The sequence below is a fragment of the Melanotaenia boesemani genome, chromosome 8 (assembly GCF_017639745.1).
Source record: "Melanotaenia boesemani isolate fMelBoe1 chromosome 8, fMelBoe1.pri, whole genome shotgun sequence".
Taxonomy (NCBI): Eukaryota; Metazoa; Chordata; class Actinopteri; order Atheriniformes; family Melanotaeniidae; genus Melanotaenia; species Melanotaenia boesemani.
Window position 1 is genome coordinate 16637887 of NC_055689.1, and position 22806 is coordinate 16660692.

The following is a 22806-nucleotide window of genomic DNA, read 5'->3' on the forward strand; positions in this document are numbered from 1 at the left end:
GAGGTCCATAACATCTTCTACTGAGTGGATTTGACAAAAGAAGGAATGCTAAAGGAAAGTTACTTTCTTAGCAGGTACCATTACAACATGAAACTTACTTTCTGAAAAACAAAAACAACTTGTGTCTCAGTGGACAGCCGGACTGTTTCTGAAAAAAGAAACAGGGCTGAGAGAAATAAGAACCCTGTGCACACTTATATGTGCCCTTCTAACCCCTGTGAGAAGAGCTTGTCAGTGACAATGTGTCGTGCCTGTATGAAGGTGAGGTTCAGCCCAATGAAGCACCACTGTCCCCTCCAAACTGTGTCCCCCATTGTCACCCAGGGACGATGATGCTGACAGTGATTGGTGGCACTGTCCTGCGCTCCTCTCTCCTACCTCCATCCCACCCATCCCTGGCTCCCGTGCTCCACTTTTATCTGGTTCCACTTACAGCCCCTGACTGGTAACGCAGAGCTTGGCTCACCATTAATCAAAGTTAAAGCCTCCGAGTGACTGACTTGGACAGAAACTCAGAGAGAGAGAAGAAGGAGGGACAGAGAGAAAAAAAAAAACATGAGACATAAAAATGAAAGAATGAAGAGCTTAATTATTTTTGTTTTTTTTTAATCAGCAGAAAAATACAGATGAGTTGGAGGATTATGTATGTCTAGCAAAGAGCTGAGCCTCTGTGTTTATTACAGTAACTTTAACATAAAGTTGAAAAAAAATTCAATTGAATGGAGAGGGGTGTTGCTCTATATCAGTGATTTAGTAATATATTCCTACACAGGGAAGATGAATAAAGAGTAGTCAGACCTGATGCTCTGCAGCGTTACCTCTGTGTTTGGTTGTTTGTAAGGATAAACTTGAGTTTTACATTTCCCCACATCTTTTGATCATCTACTGCAGAAACCCCATGTGATTCCAACTTTGTTAGCAGTTTCTGATGCAGGCATTCATCTAAAAGCTGTCTCCAAGCCAAATTATCTGTGATGACATTGCAAAGAATATGACTATACAGAACTTCTCTACAGCTACTGCAGTCACCAACCTTGTATACGAATGTAAGTATACACACTTTTCAAGATATTTTTTTTTCTTTTTTTTTTTAGTCAGCAAAAGCTTGATTGAATGTTCTTTTGATAAACAACCCTCTTTATTATACTGGATTCCACTGCAAAAGTTGAAGCTCTTTCTTTTTTCCTTCTCTTTGACTTTTTTTTAGTCATTGTTAGCTTCCTTGAATAGACTGAGGTGACTGAATGAGTCCCTAATGCAGCACAGCCTTAAAATCTAAGTTACCAGCCAAAAAAACTTCGCTCTGCCTCTGTTACTCATGGCCAAAATGATTGGACAGAAATTTAAACTATAATTAGTCAGGTGAACTTGCACTGAAGCCCTATTTAACTCTTTGAAAAGCGGACAAAAACATATGAACACATTTTTGACTGCAAGTACAGTTTAAGCTGTTCTTTCTCTTTCTAGTGCACATGAGATTGATGCTTTAAGATCCTGCCACACGAGTAAACCATGCAGCACACTAATAGGGACTCAGTGTCTCAGATGAGGGGAGCAGCCTCTAGTCATGTGCTGTGCCTCACTCAAAGGCAAAGGTTTGACTGCTAGCCAACTTATTAGCAAGGACTCAGAAGGCCAAGCCAACCATGACTACATAGTAATGGGCGTCTCTCAAACATCTTAAAGTGGGATCAGTTCAGCACTATGGGTTTTCCACAGGTCCATGGCTTGAATTATTTTCCAAAATCACATTATATATGGAGGATTCTGAACAAAGCTCTGCGTAGCTCTACTTTGGAAAAAAGACCAAAAAAAGGCATACACAGCTTGTGTGTAGTTCACAGTGGCTCATATGTCTAGTCCCACTTGCTACACAATATTAAGTCATCAGAAATGACAATGAGGCTCAGAATGAAACGTCCCCATGTTTTTTTCTTTTTGCCTGATCACTTTCTGAATCCAGGGACAGGATATAACATTCATGAAAACAGGCATCAGATAAAAATGGCATACCAGAGATAGCCTGAAGAACTTTACATGATGAAACTCTGAGACACATGAGCTCTTATACATTGAGCGGGAATACTCCTTAAACCAATATAAACTGAAGAGACATAATAAGCAGTGTGTTGAAAGTTCTCTAAGGAAATGTTTGTCTAATATCTCATCTGATTTTAGAACCCAACACTGTGCACATCTCTTCAATTCATCTGGTTGTTTGGGTTTCAGTCTAGTGCACTGCATCTTACTATCTTGTGTGCAACCTTCCCAATTTGACTTGCCCATAGAAGGCTGAAGATGGTGGTGTTTGCATTTCTGTGGCAACAGTTCTTCAAACAACAGCTACGTGGAGGAGGATTGTTTATAGATATACTTGGCATTCTGTGGTATGAGGAAATGTCGGCACATAATCTAGGTCAAGCAGGCCGTGCCAGTAAGATCTTCCAACTATTGTTTTTTAGCTGTAAAACAGAGCAGCATATTTACCTTTGATGCCATTTACCATTTCATTAAGTAAACAAGAAGTGTTGAGTGTCTTACACTCTGTAAATTTAACCATATGACATAAAATAGTTATTTTGTCAGCGGCTAAGACAGATAAATATGACTAAATCCAGTGGCTAAATTCTGTGGCAAAATCCCTTCAGTTATCATCCTGTGTGCTGGAAGTTTTCCACTCCACTGGAAGGTTTCAGGAGCGTCTACTGAACTATTTTCTCTTCCCTTCTTAGCTGAACATTTTACCCTGGAAAGCTGGAAACCTTGGAAGTGCGCATATTTCAAGTTGCTGTCTTGTAGTTTTGTGTGTGTGTGTGTGTGTGTGTTTCCAGATTTGTGGAAGAAATTTTACTTATTATGCTCTATATATTATATTTTAATCACACCTATAATTACTTCCTTTATTATATGCATTTATTCATTCATTTCCTATATTACAGTTATTGATTGTGCATTGTGTTCTGTTCTGACTCTGTTGAAAGTTCACTGAAGGGTCAAAGTGACCCCCAGTCTCCTCAGAACTTTGATAGTGGGTGCAGGCTGGTACTGGTAGAGACACTGGGACATAGTTTAACTCTTTAAAGATAACATAGGTAGTTTACGACACCAATCTACAGATTTATGCACCCAACTCCAGATTCTGAGGAAGGAAGGCTCCACTCTGTCCTGGTCTTATCTGTTCAGGATGATCTTCAATGGTAAACAGAAAGGTATAAAACTTTGGTCTGACTTTGGTCCAGAACAGTCTCTCTTGACTTTATGTGAGTCAGGACGACCACTCTTATTACTTGCAAGTAATTTGTGTTCATTTTTCCTTTAATAAATTGTGTTATAATTGTGTTTAATAAATTGTGTGTTTTACTCATTCCAGACTCTTGTAAATTTTTCTACAACAGACTAAAATATATCCAAATTAGTGACAAGCTAAAGTAGCAGAAGCAGCTAATTCCCCGGTGCTGGTGTCGGATAAAGCTACATCTGAACTAGAAACCCAAGAGTAAAAAACTAAATAATATATAATTATTTGTATATACGAGTTCTAATAGGAATACTTCATGAACTGATTTTGAGTCAACATATTTTGTTTGGCTTAAACCTGCAAAATACTTTTAATTTGTAAACACGGGACCACAAGAAGTCTCTGTGTGGATCAGTGAGGTGGATCGGGGAATCCAGCTTTATATTCGATCCCTGAATCACATCGATTTTTGAGCCCAATACTGGATTGGATTGGTCCCAACTTTAAATCACACTATTGATCACTTCTTCCTTCCAGACACATGCCTGGATCGAGGGCAGTTAAATGGCCCTTTTGGTAGTTCACACTGACTCCCTTCAGCACCCCCCTCATCTCCATTATCTCCTCCTCTCCATCCATGCTCTCAGTTTCCTCCTCTCATCCTTATAGTCTCATGGCCAGTTAATGTCACAGCCTGTCTAACTTCTGCTTGGTACTGTGCCCTAAAGAGCTTGGTTTTCCTTAATTTTACAACAGTCTAGGAAGATTAGATTGAACAATCTAAAATTACACAAGCAATAACTTCCTGTCATCTTTGCTAAGAGCACTTTTCTGATTAGATATGGTAATCAAATCATTATGCATACATCCAGTGCAAGAAGCTAGAGCAAGATAAAGAAAAAGATAATCACAAAAGGACAAGAAAGAGCAAGGCCTAGCAACAAGGCTGGGAAATCCAGGACCCAGGAGAAGAACAGGCCAGGAGAGTGCCACCCGCCAGCCCGGAGCTTGTGGCTTGGCAAAATGAGCAGACAGACAGCTGACCTGTGAGCAGTGCATTTCTAATTTAGTCCTAATTCACAGAAAGTAAATGCAATACCTTTCTGATACTTCCACTTATATGTGAATTTGTATATTTCCTATGCTTGACCTCTGATTCAAATCTCTAAAGCAACCTGATACAAATATTAAAAAGAGCATAGTTTACCAGAATCTGGGTAATCAGGACAACGTTATTTACTAGGGGTTGGACCTTTGGGTGGGGTCGGATAAGAACATTCTTAGGTCAATAAGTAAAAAGGCGTAGTCATACACAGTCACAAGCAGGCCATTCACCAAGTCATTTTAATAGGGCTGGGCACGTTAACGCATTGTTATCGTGTTAATGCATTAATTGATTAACACTTGATTTTTTTTTATTTATTTTTTTCTTCAAACTTCTTGCTCACTGGCCACATGCAAAGCAGTCCAATGTCTCTTCCTCCATGTTTCATCCTGCTGCAGCGGCACATCTGATGTGATCAGGAAAGAGCAGGTTTATTAAAATGAAGAGTCGTTTTATGTCTGGCCCTTAAGAAAGAAGAAAAAGTACCGACTTTTCTACTTGTCTGTCAAAACCCATGCAAATGGGCAGAAAATTGTGATGTTGAGACGGGAAACTGCTCCAATAAAACAATGAGGAACAAAGTTTTTTTTATTTATTTTGTTTTTAACTAAATGCCTTTTTTTCCTGGTGGATATAAGTTTTGAAGCAAAGGTAAGACATTTTATGACTATGTTTTACAAACGTGAAGAATAAATTGAGCATAAATTTCTTTTGCTTCTGGTTTGGAAAGTCTTGGTCATAGTGAGATGAAACTTACAATCTTGGAATCTATGAGACGTGTGATTTCAGTAGAGGTGTTGTTTTTCCGTGTTCATGCTGTCTGGTGGACACGGGGAGCCATAATTTGTGTTTACATATTTTTTGGGATTTTGGGATTTTTTGGGCCTTTTAATTGTTTGTTGTCTTAACTGTGTGCATTTTTAGCCATGTATTAAGACCCATTGTGGAAGGTGGAGCAGCAGGTTACAGACCCATAATTTAGTGTTTGTAAACCAAAATTTACTGCATTTTCTTCATTTAGCAGTAGGCCTTCTTTTAAAGTAAAGGAACATTTTACGTGTAACAGTGCAATTAATTTTAGAGGCTTAATAACTGCCAGAGCATTTTAGCAAATTGTATCTTCCCACTTAATTTGCTTACTGTGGCTAATTATTATTATTATTGATTATTGATAATGCTAACTTTGTACTCTTTACTTCCATTGTAGAAACAGGAAAAGCAAGGGTTTTACTATACATCTTGTAAATAATATCTATCAATGACCCTACTTCAAACTCCCATTGAAAAAAAAAAAAAAAAAAAAAAGTGAATTTTATATGAGTCATTAAATATAATTTATTTTCTGACAGATTACAAAATAAACGCTGGCTATAATAATGATAAACTGGCATTGTCAGTCATGCATACCAGCTGGTTTACATAAAGTATTGGATAACAACGTGTTCAAATACCCTCTTCTTTTGCTATAGAGCCCACAAGGAACATTTATATAGTTTTATAAATGAAGTAAAGGGTTTTTAAGTGAGAGCTGCATGATGGTGCCATTAGTTCTGATTCAAATCAGGTTACTGGTTAATCTTACCTGGGGCTTTCAGTTTGCATGGACATGTGTGGAAAAACTGTGTACACTGAGGGCCACTGTCCATTTACAACTGTGATTGGCTTTCAAAGTAATTTATTTAGTTATCTTTAACTATAGATAGTAACTGTTACACACTGTACCTTTACGGTTCCAAATTGGCCTGAGGAGTTAGTGTAAGCATCTGTCCCTGAGGAAGACTGGCAACATGTCCAGGGTTTACCCAGCCTCTTGCCTGAAACAGCTCAGATAGGCTTTAGGTCCCCTACAACCGTGAATTAAAATAAGCAGGCATAGAAAAATCAATGGATGCAAAAAAAAAAAAAAAAAAACAGCTCACGTCTTATTAGTACAAACAACAGTTTTATAGCACTCTAAAAATGGAACCTTTAGATTTATTTTTTTAAGTATATTCATACTATCCATTTCTTCTGTATACCTTTGCATTGTCTGTGTTTTACTGAAAACCCCTGTTGGACTACCAACAGTGTAATTACCTGGCAACAAAGAGGCCACATAAGGCTGGACATAGGTCTGGCAGATTACTGGAGGACATCTCATTATTCCAACAGACTTCAACAAAAGGTCTGGGCAGACCTTCTTCTATATCTATCTGTCAAGTGTACTATTAGCCTGTCAAACAGGCACAGTCAGTGCCATTAGGCCAACTTGATAATCAGACCTATTTACTCTCTCATTTTGCCCTTCTTCACTGTCACAGTGTCTGGGTCTCATTAAAAAAAAAAAGTCTGCCTTGTCTTCCCTCCCATTTCTGTCGAAACGCATTCTCAGAGAAGTATGTTCTTCTGAGAGTTAATATAATCAAATGTGGCATGCCCTACACCAACTGCGCCTAATTCAATTTCAATATGTATACAAAGAGATCTGGTTACAATTGCATTGGTCACTGAGTTAAATGTAAAGTAACTTCATGTTAGAATTTAAGTGAAAAAAGACCAAAGAGGGATTCATTTGACATTATATCACTAGATATAAGAGTATATATATATATATATATATATATATATACACACACACACACACACATAATAGGGATGTATATTGTCACGCCACATACGGCACATTTAAATTTTCCACTTGGTTAATACTAGTCCCTTGATAGGTTCTTCTCTGTACAAGTCAAAGATATACAACAGCATGAAAAACATTGTTGCAAAGAAAAGCGGAAACAATAACTTCTGATAGACATAGATAAAATTTGAGTTTACACATGCAACTACAAATATGAGCACGAAAAGTTTGGTTTAATCCTCCATTTTAAAAGTTCTTGTTCACAAAAAGCTTGAAATTATAGGACATTTTATATCAGGAATTTATTCAATTATTCAGAACAATGCACTTAATCGATTGCTATTTTAGGAGTCAGTTTTTTTTTTTCACTATGCATAGATGTTGAAATAATGTTTACAAGTATTATAAAAATTGCATGACCCCTTTAGGAGTGAGCACTTATGAGTGAGAGATGGGTGAGAGATGGTGGAGTGACAGAGAGAGAGAGAGAGAGAGAGAGAGAGATGAGTGTATGTGCATGTCAGAGTGAAAGCAGAACATGCAATTGGAGCACAAAAAGTTAGCTTTAAGAAACTGCCTCTTTAGCTGCGAATATTTAGTTTTTGCAACAAGCTTCAGCAATAAATGCCACAGCAGCTCTAGTTTCAAGTTGAGTCCTGAGTCTAATGTCCCACTGTGGTATAGTGGAGGGGTAAACCCGGGAGCTAGCTGCAGCCTCTCCCCTGTGTCTACAGGCAAAAGCAGGACATATTACCAGCAAGTTTCTGCTGGACTTTGCACCTATCAAGAGGCAACAGACTGGAGAAGCATGTCATAATTTCTTTCAATGGGACAGCAAAGTCAAATACATGTTACAAGGTGAAGGTAGCCCACCACAGTTCCACAAACATGATGAGAACTTACAAAATCACAACAAAAATGTTGCACTTCTGGAGCAAAAAAGGTAAACAGAAAGACAACATAACAAAAATTTTGTGGTTTTGTTGTAGCTAAATGCACATGTGGTTGTGTAGTGGCAGCTGCCTCATAGACAGAGGACACAGCTTCTTGATGAAGCTGGTCAAGGTTCGGATCAAAATCTTTTCCGGAAAAAAAAAAAAAAAAAAAAGTTTTGTAGGTGGGGGCGCGCAATAATGATGATGTCACAAATAGATCCCAACTATTTGACTTACTGATTTTAATTGGCCCGATTAGTTGACTTCAAAGCCAAAGTGCAATAAATCTACTACTCTGTTAAACAGTTGGAATATTCTCTTTCTTTTTTCAAATACAACTCTGCACACTCTTTCACTTTAAACATGCCTTTGTTCATTGCAGCCACTTCAAGTTCTTATTTTACTTCACCAGCCCACAGCATTTGTTTTTAAATATTCACAGGAATGATACTGTATTTGGCCAAACCTGTGCCAACCTGTGTATATGGAGGGGGAATAAGATGGAACAATTACACCATGAAGGCATTTTGCAATGGCTGGGCACAGATCCATCACAGACCAAGCCAAAGAACACACACATGCACATAACAGCAACTGTACAGAGGGAGACAACTAATTTCTCTAATTTGCACCTCCTTGTCAGCTGTGGTTCAGGAAGAAGAGCGGTTGTCCAACAGTGAGAACTGTGATTCAATCCCTGGCTTTCCCAGACCACATGCTGACATGTCCTCAGGCAAAATACCAAACCCCACATTCCCCTCAACGTTTTTATCCTTGTGATATTCAATTGCAAGTCACTTTGGATAGAAGTATCTCTTGAATAAGTTTCAATGTAATGTATCTCCTCTCATTCTGACCTATAAATTGATCTCTACAAATACATCTTATAGGATTCTTAAATTTTTAAATGCACCCCTATAGAAGAGCCACGATGCTTGCCAGAGGAGTCATGAGCTAAGATGCCTAAATATATATTTAATCTGGAATTAATTTACAGCCCACCTTTAAAATTTCTGATTGTAATTTCCACCCATGGATTTTTGCTGTTTGTGAAGGCATTTTTTTTTCCCTTACCTGTGCTAAAGGATTTCTGCTATGCCAAATGTAGACTGAGGTTTAATTTTATTATTCAATGGGAAAGGACAGCAAAATGGGGCAGTGAGTTGAGTTCATCCTGCCCCAAATCTAACACACTACTTCCCGGATTTGGATTTGGGTGTGAATTTCTTGCTAAAGGAAAAGTATTTACCTTGATGTATAGAGGGAGGGTGTAGAATTCTGACATATATATATATACATCACCTAGCCACCTTTCGTCACTCTGCAGGTCTCCATTATTCAGAAATCAAAGTAGCCCTGAACCTTACTAAACCATGAAATAGTCTAAAAAGCACTTTTTTTTCAAAATGATGCTCTTTTTTAGAATGATTCACACTTTTACAGTAACAGAGAATTTGCAATTTCATACATGCAAAATGAAATACGACCACTAAGGCAAGAAGGAAACTAGACTGCAGACAGAAATGTTAGTTTGAACAAAAAAAAAAAAAAAAAAAACAGAAAAAGAAAAAAAATAACGATACTAGTAAATAAAATTATGTGATGATGATATTTCTGATATGTCATCAAACTCACTGCATCATCATTATGATTATCACACCTCGCATTGAAGCACTTACCAGCCTGGTTGGTGGTGATGTTTATGGTAACATGCTGTGCTGGGTATGGGCTCTTATTGCTGACACCGTTAACAGCCTGTATCTCAAAGCTGTAGAGGGTGTGAGCCCACAGGTTGCTGATGAAGACCCTGGTCTCAGTCAGACCCAGCTGTCGAGGAACAAAATCCACATTATCATCACAGTGGGAGCAGGTACGTCTGTCGGCTCGGCACTTCTTGCACACTATGTTGTAGACAACATCGTCTCGACCACCCGTCTCCCTGGGAGCATGCCACTCCAGGATCACTGAGGTCTCGTTCACAATGGAGATCACATTTCTTGGGCTGGATGGAACACCTAGAGACAAACATTAACATTATGTGAGTCAAATTTGAGTTCATCAAGAGTTAGAGATATTTGACAGTTTTTTAGTGCTCAACCAAAATCATGTTCATTGCTTGTAAAGAAACTGAAAACTGCCTTCTGTTAATGTAGCCATTTTACAATGCTGTAGTAAATAACATTCCTCTTGACTGTGTCAATTTTTTTCATCTTAAGCACAACTAAAATGCTAATTTATTCCATTCACATCCTAAGAGATCATTCAGTGAAACATTTGTGTCTATCAAACATTGGTTATTTAGCAAAATGCAGTGTTGCATGGAGTATTCTTATCCAAGAGCCTCTGGAAATTCACGCTCCCTTTCATTCCCTTATAGCCCACAGCTGGAGCAGAACCTTAAAAAACGATATTCAGAACGAAGTCAAGAAATAAAGCAATTATTGTTTCGGCTGAGTGGTAGTTTAATATTAGGGTAGAGAAAAGTGGCTTGTTCAGTTCCCTACAATCACAGCATTATTCTTTAAGAGTTCAAATCTACTCAAATGGCAGAGAAGAATTTTGCTTAGCTGAGACTCTGTGTCTCCGACTGCTGAGAGGCAGCTCTTCCCTATCAGATATCAGACAGTAGAGAAACTCATCAAAGCCCTTAGTCAGTGCTGCTTAGGTTCAATAAGACAGCCGAGGAGAACTGATCTGGTACCAATTTATGCCCCATAAAGCTTGACCTTTATCATTAAATGAGAAGTTAAATTCACCCATTTCCAGATCCATGGCTACTTTGAAACTAATCCAGTCAATTCTGGAGACCTTTGAGGAATTACTCACCTCTCTACAAGACTATCCCTTATTTGTGCACGAGAATATATGGCAAAATAATTGATTATGGATCTTCAAGAATATTAAAGTACATCACTTTACTTTCACATTTCTCTGGAATAGGTTAGAGAGTTAGGGCTGCACGGTGGTGTGGTGGTTAGCACCGCAGCCTCACAGCAAGAAGGTCACCGCTTCGAGCCTCGGCTGGGGGGAGGTTCGAACCTGGGGGGTGGTGGCCTTTCTGTGTGGAGTTTGCATGTTCTCCCCGTGTATGCGTGGATTCTCCGGCTTCCTCCCACCGTCCAAAGACATGCACGATAGGTTATTTGGCTGTTCTAAATTCTCCCAAGGAGAGAGTGTGCGTGTGAATGGTTGTTTGTCTATCTGTGTTGGCCCTGCAACAGACTGGTGACCTGTCCATGGTTTACCCTGCCTCTCACCTGTTAAAATGCTGGGATAGGCTCCAGCTCACCCGCGACCCGTAATGGAATAAGCGGTCAAGATAATGAATGAAAGGTTAGAGAGTTACTTCTGTCAAAATGGTACTGATTAATCATTGTTGCTGCAAGGTCATGTGGGATAGACATGGTAAAATGGGACAAAGCATAAGAGCACACAAAGGTCAGAAAAGGGTTTCTGCACAAACCTTGTTTCAGTGCCTCAACAACAGGGGTTCAGTGACAGGAAGGGCGGGACCTCCACAGAGTAATTATTATGGCCTGGTTGAGAGGACTTATAGGCCCTGATCTATTAATGCTTTGCGTGTACTAAAACAGGTGCAGACGGCTTTGCTCCGCTAAAATCGGCCCAAGCTTATCTATCAAAGCCGCAAACATGGAACTGCGTCAGTTATCCTGGCTAAACTGCGCCGCTCTCCACTTTGCGTTTCTGAAGCTACTGCATATGCATTATGGGCGTTCCGGCCAGAAAGTGCACATTAGTGGGAGGAGACTATGCAAATAAATCTGGTTTGCGCAGCAGTGGGATTCATGTAGCCCGCAAATAGTTTGCGGTGTTTATGTTTGCTCTAAAAATAGCGTTTCTGAAAAGCAGGTGCTAATTGGCACAACAGTATACGCGCAATGGCTGCAGTAATAATTTTAAGGAGGAGGCACAGACACCATGAAAGGCGACTAAGATAATACATTTTTTTCTATTATATTAATATATTTAGAATGCCAGAGAAGAGGATTGTGGAGACGATCCAGCGTTGCAATATTAGAATTGCTGGATAAGTTTAAAGACTTTATCATGCCTGTCTTTTATTATTATTATTATTATTATTATTATTATTATTATTATTATTATTATTATTTCTTTATAGCTTTTAAACCTTTATTATTTCTTATTTGTTCCTTGCATGTTTTTATATGTACAATACCTTGGTTCCTAAAGGTTGTTGTTAGTGTGCCTTATAAATAAATTGAACTTGAATATGAAACTATATTGCAGCATTTCTGATGACATTTAGATTTTTTTCCTCGACTTCCGCAATATTTTTATTTGTCTCCTTTATTTGTCTCAACTTCTATCGGATAAAAGTTAATTTTGCGTTTGCGGTTTCCTTGCTCTCCAGAACCTTACATGACAGAGCAAACAGCGCCGCTAAATCCTCATTTAAATACTGCTGTTTGCTCCGCAAATGATAACAGGAGCAGTCTTAATAGATCAGGCGCTAATCGTAGAAACATAACCAGAGCAAAACTGCGCAGCAAATGTTAAATAGCGCAGCAGTTTTGCCCTCGTCATAACTCAGCCCCATAGTGTTCCAGAAACAGGTCAAATGGCAAGTAATTTGGTTCTTGAATGGTAACAGAAATATTGTCCATGGAGGGACAGTATGGCATAAAGGGGTGTATAAGGTACTAAATGAAATTAAAATGAAATGTCATAAAAATACATTATTTATCCCATAATGAAATTTCAATGCTCAAGTATTTTTTTTATTATAAAAACAATAATAATTAGTTAATTAGTACGTGTGGAAGACTCCAGTTATCTCCAGCACAGAATCCACTTTATTAATCAGCTTGTTCAGTCTCTTTAAGTCTCTGGCTCTGGTGCTGGTGTCCCAACAGATGGTTGCAAAGTTGATTGCACTTTCCACAACAGACTTATTGAGGATATCCAACATCTTGATGCAGACACTGAATAGTCTTTCTTGTATTTGGCTTCAGTGTTTCATTTCTAGTCTAGTCTGTTGTCTAGCTGAACTCTGAGGTACTTGCATTCCTACACCACCTCCACCTCTTCCTCAGTGTTTTGTTTACTCTTGTTTCTCCTGAAGTCAACAATTATCTCTTTTGTTTTGTTTGTGTTAAGATGAGATGATGTCTCACAAAAAGACTGACCACTTCTATGCACTCAGCTTCCTGTCCATCACTGATACACCCCACAACTGTAGAGTCATCAGAGTATTTCTGTAAATTACAGGCCTCTGAGTTGAATTGGAAGTTTGAGGTGTATAGAGTAAAGAGAACAATGTCTCTTGTGGTGCTCCAGTGCTGCTGACCACTATCTCAGACACAACCTTTCAGTCTCACAAACTGTCTGTTTAGTGTCGAGCCATAAATCCAGGTGGTGGTGGAGGTATCCAGCTGGAATTTATGGAGCTTCTCACATAACAGAGCAGCTGAATTCTATTAAAAGTAGGGGTGGGACTCGATTAAAAGATGTTTGCTTTGCTTTGTATTTGATTAATCTATATTAATCACATTTAATTGCATACCAATATTTGCCCCGAAAAGCAATTTTTTTTTTTTTTTACTTAAATGTATTTTGGTGGACAACTGAATCAAATAATGGACACAGACAGTTCAAAACAGTAGAATAAGAAATAGAAAATATCCCTGACCAAAATTTATCAGACCTAAAGTTATAGTTTTATTTTAAGTACTTTAACTAGCAGCTCCAGCTGCTATTTAAGAGTCTACAACCTGTTACAGTACTTTAAGTTCTTCAATGTTTTCGTCCACACTCTTCATTAATAGGCATTAATATCTGACAGTAAGCCACGGCAGGATATACCAGCAGCCGCTTTGACTTTGGTCATGGAGCAGAGGTGAACATCTCCTGATCTGGAGCTTGGAACAGGGACTGTAAGAGGACTGAAGCTATTGAGTGCATTTGAATGGGGGAGGGGCCTGAGTCAGCCCCACTGCTCATTGAGAAGCATGAACGCTGAGTGCTTTCACGTCAGTCTCCAAAAGTCTCCAATATCACCAGAAAAAGTCTCTAAATTTGTTGCTTCTTGCTTTTGGAAAAAATAGAATTGTTAGGGGGGTCTGAAAACGTGCTGAATAATGTGCTCAAGCTCTGATGTGTTTGTTGCTATTATTGTACCAGAAACCGTGCACTGACAAACATTCCGGATTGTTTGGAATGCAAACTGCAATCAAATGCGTCAGATTTTTTTTTTTTTTTTTTTTTTGTAACAAGGCAGGATGTTTTCTACAGCACAGGAACTCTTTTCTGACTCAGGCTGGTGTTTAAAATGTCCTAAAGAATCCAACATAGCTGTTCTGAGCAGATTTTCAGCCTCCTGGGGCTGACCCTATCTGGACCTGCAGCCTTGTTCCGGTTCAGTCTCTCAAGTTGCTTCTTCACCTGACAGCTGGAGACAGACTTGCTAGATGTAGAGGCAGAGGAGGTCCCAGTATGTTCAGATGTGGAGGGAGATGAGGCTGTGTTAAGGTCCATGGCTGAGCTGCAGGGTGACAGAGTGGATTTGTGACAGAAAAACTGTGGGCTCATGGAGGCTGTGTGGTCTGTTGGGCTGGAGGCAGTGGGTGAACTGAACCTACTGAAGAACATGTTCTGCTCATTAGCTCTGTCCAGACTTACATCAGTCCAATCCTTTAACTTGAAGCCAGTGATTTTTTGTTTTATTCCTGACCACCCATCCCTCACTTTTTTCTGCTGGAGCTGACTTTCTAAAGTTTTCCTGTAGTCCCCCTTTCACTTCTTCATCATTTTTTAATTAGTTTTTTTGTTGTCTTCCAGAACTCCCTGTCTCCCTCCCTGAAGGCTTTCTTTGTGATGTTTAGCAGCTTTTTCAGGTCACTGGTGATCCAGGGCTTGTTAATGGGGAAGCACTGCAATGGTCTTGTTGGGACGATGCTGTTCACACAGAAGTTAATATAATCTGTCACACACTCAGTCGTAGCATTGATCTAATCTCCATGTGGTTCACAGAGGACATTCCAGTCTGCGGTCTCAAAGCACCCTCTCAAAGCATCTTCATTAGACCAGGTTTTAAAGCATTACGTAAGTTTCTGGCCTTAAAACGCTGCCTTCCGAACTTGTTTGATGAAGTGAAATCTGTTATGTGCATTTCTGGAGCTGTTGCTGCCCAGTAGTGTCACGAGTCTGAAAAAACCACACTACGCATACAGCGTTTTCATCGGGCTACCACTTGGCATTGTAGCTGAATTTTGCTTTACACACCGCATCGCAATAACTTACAAACATAAACACACCAGCCATTTTTGAATGCACACTGTGGCTAATACAGCAAAGAAACACAAGAAGACATTATCAGAGGAAGAGAGGAAATGAAAGAGACAGAACAAGCGACAAGACAAGAGTCATCATAAGACTGTCTTTTACTGGCTAGCGAGAGCTCACACTATAGGTAGGATGCAAGATGAATGCCAAATTAGCCGTCGATAGGGGGAGCATCTCTAAGAAAATTGCAAAAGTTCTTTAGTCTGTGTGATGATCGGTTATTATTGAAAGAAGAGTTTGTGGGTAAAGGGAGAGAAACTAGATTAGCTTGTTAAAGGAGGCAGGGCAAAGGAACTGTATGCATTTTTTAACATTTGCATAAAATAAGTCAAACATCTTATTTCCTCTGGTGTAGCAGCTGACAAATTGTTGGAATGTTTATAATTTTGCAGAGAGGGAGACACGGAATTCTCCAGAGACTGCAATAAATACATTAGGATTCTATGTTTGTAACCCAACAAAGAAGTTGATGATGTCACAGACTGTGCAGCGGTCCCAGGTTTGATATAAACTGCTACTAGAATAACACAGGTAAACTATAAGGGTAAACAATATTGACGAAAACACAGCTAACAGTTAGATGTCCCTTGAGCAGAGCTTCTCCTTTACACCGACAATTCCAATATAGCATCAGCGGTGGTTAAAACGCATTGCAATTCCACTTCCCTTTAGCTTTCCATGAACTTTCCTGTTGCGGGAGTGTGTACAGTCTTAAAGCAGTGCACAGACACATTAAATACGTGTTCATGCAGTCATGTCTCAGTGAAGCACATAATACAGCATTCCCTGTATTCTTATTGAGATCTTGTTAGAACTTTGAGCTCATTCATTTTGTTAGCTAGCGATTTCACATTACCTATCAGAAAGGTTGGAAGAAATGTTCAAATTTACACAGTTTTTTTTTTCCTCTGCTCGCTCTTCACTTCCTCTTCAACTCGTTTGGGATTTGGTGTGTTATTTTGCTGACTATTGTAGTTTTTGAGAGCTTAAGCAGATGATCCCGCTGGTAAACAACTCTTCCGTTGCCATGAAAACTCATTATAACATTCTTGAAAGAGTCCAAAGTATGCAGAGAAATCACTTGAGCAGCACAGCCTCTGAAGCAGTGTGAAAAAATCTTCTTGGAAAACTAACTTGACGTTGGTTGTCTTGACAACAAGTCTATTGTATCTAAAAAATTTACCAGAACGGTTGGGTCTACTACAGTTTGCTGCCGCCATGCAACGCATTCTAGAGTGGAATGAAAAGCACAGGAATAACAACACTACTGTTGTTCCCCTTGGGAGTTGTGCAATTGGAACTTCACGTTACTCACCCGGTGTGCATACTCTATCATCCATCACACACATACTTTCACCCTTGCACAGTGTACTTGTGTTCATGATGAAACCGCAGCTGAACTGTTTTTATGCTTTGTGTCTGTGATGTGTTGATGTATCTATCCAGCATTTCATGTAAAATACATATTGTCTGAGGTGAAAACATATTGTTGCACTCCTGCATCCTAGTTAGAAGCACACTACAGTTTCAGGGACAGCACAATAAATAACATCTGCTGTTTAATGACTGATATGCAGGCTATTATTCCAGCTATCGGATGATATAGTTTGTCATGTTATTTAATTTGCTGTTAATCTGACTTAAACTTCAACCTGGGGTTTATTTAGCTGTGGTAGTCAGATTTTGCATTCCTTATACATTTTGCAGGACCATTACATATGTCCTGATATGTATTGTATTACACTATGGTAAACAAGTAATATTAATTATGCAGTTATAACAGGAAGTGCCAGGTAACTGGCACATGAACAATGAGGAAATATCAAAGCTCATTTGGTTCTCCATCATTCTGCCAACTGGATCTGCACAAAGGAGTTTGGTGAAGAAGACTACACCAATCAGTCACAGTTTGTCTTTCTTATTCTAGAAGCTGGCTAACTAAAGTGGCAGGAGAGTAAACACTAAGCAGTGTTTTCCAGATACCAAAGAGGAAGAAATGCACAACAAAAAAGACAAAAAGTCAGATGTTGTGACCATTTAACAATATTATATTACAGAAGATATGTTCACTTTGTTGCCCAGTGAGGAGATTGAACATGTAACTGCATAGTTACATGTATCTGCAAGCAGTTAATAGTGTCAAAGCTGCCAAAACCTTCAGCCATATAATATTATATGATGGATTCATTTTAAAGCACATATTTTGAGTTACTTTCCAGTGAGCCAAACTAACCTCTAGCTTTGTTATTATAGCTAAAAATATAGAAGAAACTAAAAATGATAATAGTTGATACGGCTATACCAAATAAGTTAAATGCAGTTTAAAAGTAGCTTAGATTTAAAAAGGAAGTTTGCAAGCACCAAATAGGTTTGATTAGTACCATTTTTGTTATCTTGTGTACTTTTTTTTCTTTCTTCCTTTTACTCCCCTCGAGGTAATTTTACTCACTATATAGTGCCACTGTTTGTATCTGTCTTTATCTGTATTTTCATGAGTAAATGGGACAAAAAGAAGTACATGTTCATTTGTAAGTGTGAGGTTGGGAAACAAAATGAAAGGCAGGGCACGTATCCTTTAACATGCAAAATAAACTTAAAGAAAATGGCTGAAATTCCAATGTTTAAATAAAAAATTTATATCAATAATATACATCAAAGTATCCCAGAGTGTCATTACAATATTTGAATTAGCTCAGGATAAAACAACTCAAACACGCTTTCCAAATCCTCAGCACACTCACAGATTTAGGCTTTAAGTTGCCACCTGGGTTGAAGAGGAAAAAATGAAAAGAAAGACAAAAAAAGACTGCTAAAGGTCCACTCAATAAAAAAATCTACAAATTGTTCATTATCTAACTTAGCATACTGAAGCCTTATTTCTCTTTCAAACTCTTTGATTTTATTGTGCAAATCAGGCCTTCAGGGACTAAAATGCAAGCCTTGTGTGGAGATACTGATCAAAACCAGAGGAGCTTGGAAAGAGAGGGTTGGGTTATAGTTGTTGGTGCGACATGAAATAAAATATTTTGTTCTTCTAAAGGACTGAAGAAGATATAGAATGACGTTTGCTCATTACAGTCCAAGTATGCATGTAGTGCAACCTGGATGACTGACAATAGCTATGTACAGTCCACGCACCTGTATTAGAATAACAAAAGGTACATGGAAATTATTCTATGGTTCATCCTTTGAGCTATACATGGGGAAGAAAACCTTTTATCATTTTTGAATGTGTGTGTATAGTGTACATGTGAATGATTGTGTGTTTCATGGAGCACTCTGTCGTCCAAGCCAGTACAAGGATTAGTCACATATGAGACTTTGCTTCATTTGCTGTAAGAAGAAGCTGGTCAGCTGACAGCTGAACTGTGTAAAACACTTGAATAAATATGTACGTTGATGACTCACTCTTTTCTATTTAAAAAAGAAAAAAAACGAGCGTCAGTAAATTGAAGAATGAGGACGAATGCGAGGATGAAGAGAATAGAAAAACAGATTTCTTTTATAGTCAAAAGTTTTAATGGGTTTTGTTTGTATAACAAGGCACAGACAGCATTTTACAGAGTTCAAGGAGACCCTCAGGGGACAGGCCTCAGATATGAGTACTGACGGAGCAACAAGATTCTGAGCCAGCGTTGTACAAAGAGGAGTGTAAAAATGAATCAGAACCATATGATTCCTCATATTTATGTAGATTTAATTACATTTTTTAAAGAAGTTATTCATGAGTCATTTAGAGGATGTCAGTGTTAGTTCTTCAAAAAAAAAAAACAAACAAAAAAAAACTATCATGAATATTAAATAATATTAAATAAACATTTTCACTGTAAACACCCTAATGATTTTTTTTATTTTTTTTTTTATCCTCTTTTACTTTTGTCTGTCTGATCCCTTCACCTTTCATTTTCTACTATTCCATAGTTCAAGATGTTTCATCGCTGCACGTCATCTTCTCTGCGGCCCAGTCAGCACTGGTTTGACTGCTTGATGCCACCTCAGTTATAGCTAAAGCTGTCAGTCTTCCCGTGTGACTCACACATTGAGAAAAGCCCACTGGCTCAGCATGCTGGAACCAGCTGACCTCTCCCCAAAGAACTCATCTCAAATGTGCATGTTAATTCTTTTCCACACACTCACACCCTTAGGGAAATAGAGGCACATCAGACTGGGGCTTGGAGTCCAGAAAAAGGGCCAGAAAGCCATAGAGTAAAATCCAAACTACTGTTCCGAATGTTTTTACTCTGCTGGGTAGCCTGACTGAGAGTGGAGGGCGTCAAACTTAGAAACTGAGCACTTGTGGTGTTCCTCCTCTTAAGCATCAACTGAAGACAGTACAAGACAGAGGGCTGGGAAGGGAGGGGTTGGGAGTAGAAGAGTATTATGCTGAAATGCAACCCAGACCTTGGCATATTTCGATCCCTGGAGGAGGAAGCTGGTGGGGGTGTGGGGATATAGCGCGAGGCCCCCTGCTGACAGAGCCAGGGATTGGACAATCCATCAGCAAGCTAATCAGACTGATCTGGAGCATACAGGGACCTGGGCTTCTGACGCTGGCGAGAAGCACTTAAGCTACAGCTTCTGCCGCTACAGACCGGCCTGATTTAAGCTACTCTGGCAGTGCTCTTATCAGGATCCGCAGTATTAAAGAGATTCCTACTAGGATGATCTCACTGCCCCCCTGCTGTGCTCCAGGGCAAGCAGAAAATCAAGCTCAGCTGCTACAATATGCTTCAGCTTTCAGAGGAAGCTTTGAATGTTCTGCTGCAAAAGAAGTATGTTAGCAGAGACTGCATAATGAAATTCATTTTAATGTTACTGGTAGAATGGGAAGCTGAAAATCTAGATCTCAAGAGGGAAAATGTAAGCAGGGAAAATAAAGATACTTTTTGGTAAATTAAGTAAGTGTCATGTTTGATATTTTACTTGAAAGTACACTATTTGTGTACTGATAGTTATAATAGCCTTTTATTTTATTTTAAACTCGTCAACAGTAATGCAACCATACCAAATATTTTCCTAAAATAGATTTTCCTAAAAACTATAATATAAATAGGCTTTTTTTCTTTCTTTTTATTTAATTGTAAAATGTGTAGAAAAATATTCTGTAGAGAAAGAGCAGAACTGACAGAGAGAAAAAGATTGAAATTAGAAAAAAAAACATGCTGCATAGCACATGGGGATCTGTTCCAGATAACCACTGGGGAGATTGCCTGGTGAAAATTCATGGCCTCAAGGTAGTGACAGATGCTATAGTTGAGGAAAAACTCTGTCTAGTATACCACAGGATGGCAGAGAAACCTGGAGGTGAAAAAGAGATGACATCCCCTGAGAACATCAAAAGCCTAAAGGTGAGGATATGAGGATAGCAAAAGTGGGAAGAATTTAATGGCAAAAAGATACTTGCAAAAGCATAACAAAAAAGATAGAAGGTAAAAGGTGTACACTACTACATGCTTTAGCTGGCTATGCTAAGGCTATGCTGCAGATAACCTATTAGGAAACAATTGCGGTCCTAAACCCATTCCCAAAGCCAATTAACCAGGTCTGTGTTAATAAATCAGGAATAAATGAACACATAAAAAAACCAAACAATGCTTCCAGGTCTGCTTTAGAGAAGAAAGCAGACAATTTAGACACTCCTTAATGGCAACAAAAGAGGGTAAACAAACTTTCGGGGTACTACTTCTGCGTAACTGTGTGTCAGCAGGGATGGCAAGAAGGCTTAGCATATTGCTTTTACATCATATTAAGATAACTATGATGCTGTGAGAGCCTTATTGGATCTCCAGTGGATAGCGGCAGGACAGTGTCGAAGCTTCACAGCATCTGCCTGAGTAATTAGGACTTCAGGGGATGATAGCAGACAGAAATAAAGAACTGCTGCAGAAATAAGAGTGAGGATGAGAGAAAGAAACAAAAAAGGAGATGGAAAGGGAAAAAGCTCATTGGCAAAGTGATGGAGATATCAGCGATGCAAACCTTGCAATGAGATTATTGTAACCAGACTGAGAAGACTATTTGGCTTTGAATGCTAACTTACAGTGTATAAATTCAACGATGTGTTACCTGATGACACTGATAAAAACAGAGTAAGACTGAGCAAATTTAATGAAATGCACAGCTGGCTATTTTATTTAATATTAGTCAAATGATAATTTCCATTAAAACAAATAGCTGATTTTGCACCCATGGATATGAATATTACAAATTCTTGTCCTACAGCAGGGATCAACTAAACAAACCTCAATCAAAAACAAAAGTCAATCAATGAGTCATTGTGCAGAATATCATAGGCTGTTGGGTCCATTTAATATGGGATACTGGCCCAAGATGTCTGGATTTGGTTGTCCCTGTCCTACATACAAGAAAGTTATTGCACTACAATGGTTTGCGCAAGTATGCATTGACATGTACTCACTGGTGCAGGGTTCATCTGGCTGATCAGCATCCCCACGGTAGTAGCCATTTCGGCACACGCAGACAGTGGCTGCCTCAGATGTAGAACGGCTGTTGGAAGGACACTGCAGACAAAGACCTGCACCTTGAGTTGACTTGAAGGTGCCTGGTGGACATGCTGTGAGAAGAAAAAAAAAATATTAGAAAAGGAATCAAGAGACAAATCTATCTCATAATCCATCAGACACACTTTTGTTTTAATACACTTGTAAATTGTAAATCATCACATCCTAGTTTGTTTAATTCTATAGACATTCATAGAACACTTTACAATGATTACATCCATCACTAAAAAAATCATCAGCGAGGCTCCATAAAGTAAATAGACCGCATTTACACAACTCCATTTTAGTTTTCAACAAGTCAGAGTGTTTTAAACTACACGTCACACGTCACATTATCCCCTTCATAAAGCATCTTTAATTACATAAAGATTTCAAGCATACTATAATTTAGGTACAAATAATGGCTTAGGATCCTGCCTGAGGATACCTCAATGTGTGGACAGGAGGACCCCAGAGCAGAATCACTGACCATCAGAGAATTTAATAACATGCTCTACTTTCTGAACCAAATGAATTGTGCATCATTACCCCAACTCCAAACATACAGTAATAGCACTAGCTCTAATAACAACAAGAACAAGGAGTAGCAGCACTACTTTGTGAAGGTTGCGGTAATGTGTCAGAGCCCTACAACTTTAAAGACCGTGGTGGAGGACAAAGATTATTGTAACTGATATCACTACCCCTCGGTGAAGGCAATAATCTAATCCATTTATCCCAATCCCTCAAAAGAATACAACATTAAAGAGATTCTACACCATGTTGAAGGATTTAATGACTATAACAACTATGATAAATGTCTGGTTAGCAAGCTTACAGACGGGGAGGAAGCTGCAGTGTTGCTGCACTCTAAGGGGGAGGGTTATAAACTTAATGGGACAAGGCTGATTGATTGTTACAGCTTGAAGGTATTCTCATACTTGAGAAACACAAGTTTTACTCCTTTTAAAGCATTTTGGCAGCATATGTAGAAAATAAGTACTCTGAGAAAAAATGAAGCCATTACAAGAAAACAAGAGAAAGAGGTTTCTTATAAGGTCTAGAGGCAAGGACAGTTTATGAAAATAACGAGC

At 38.8% G+C, this 22806-nt stretch overlaps 1 protein-coding gene across 2 annotated transcripts in view; it reads right to left on the minus strand.

Annotated features, from left to right (window-relative positions):
- LOC121644230 (ephrin type-B receptor 1-B) overlaps positions 1-22806 on the minus strand; it is a 161051-nt gene that overhangs the window by 44517 nt on the left and 93728 nt on the right. For both annotated transcript variants that reach the window (XM_041992056.1, XM_041992055.1), the window contains exons 4-5: positions 21631-21786; positions 9569-9904 (exon numbers count right to left, since the gene is read on the minus strand). In XM_041992056.1, coding sequence (XP_041847990.1) covers positions 9569-9904; positions 21631-21786 — 492 coding nt within the window. The remainder of the gene's footprint in view (positions 1-9568; positions 9905-21630; positions 21787-22806) is intronic.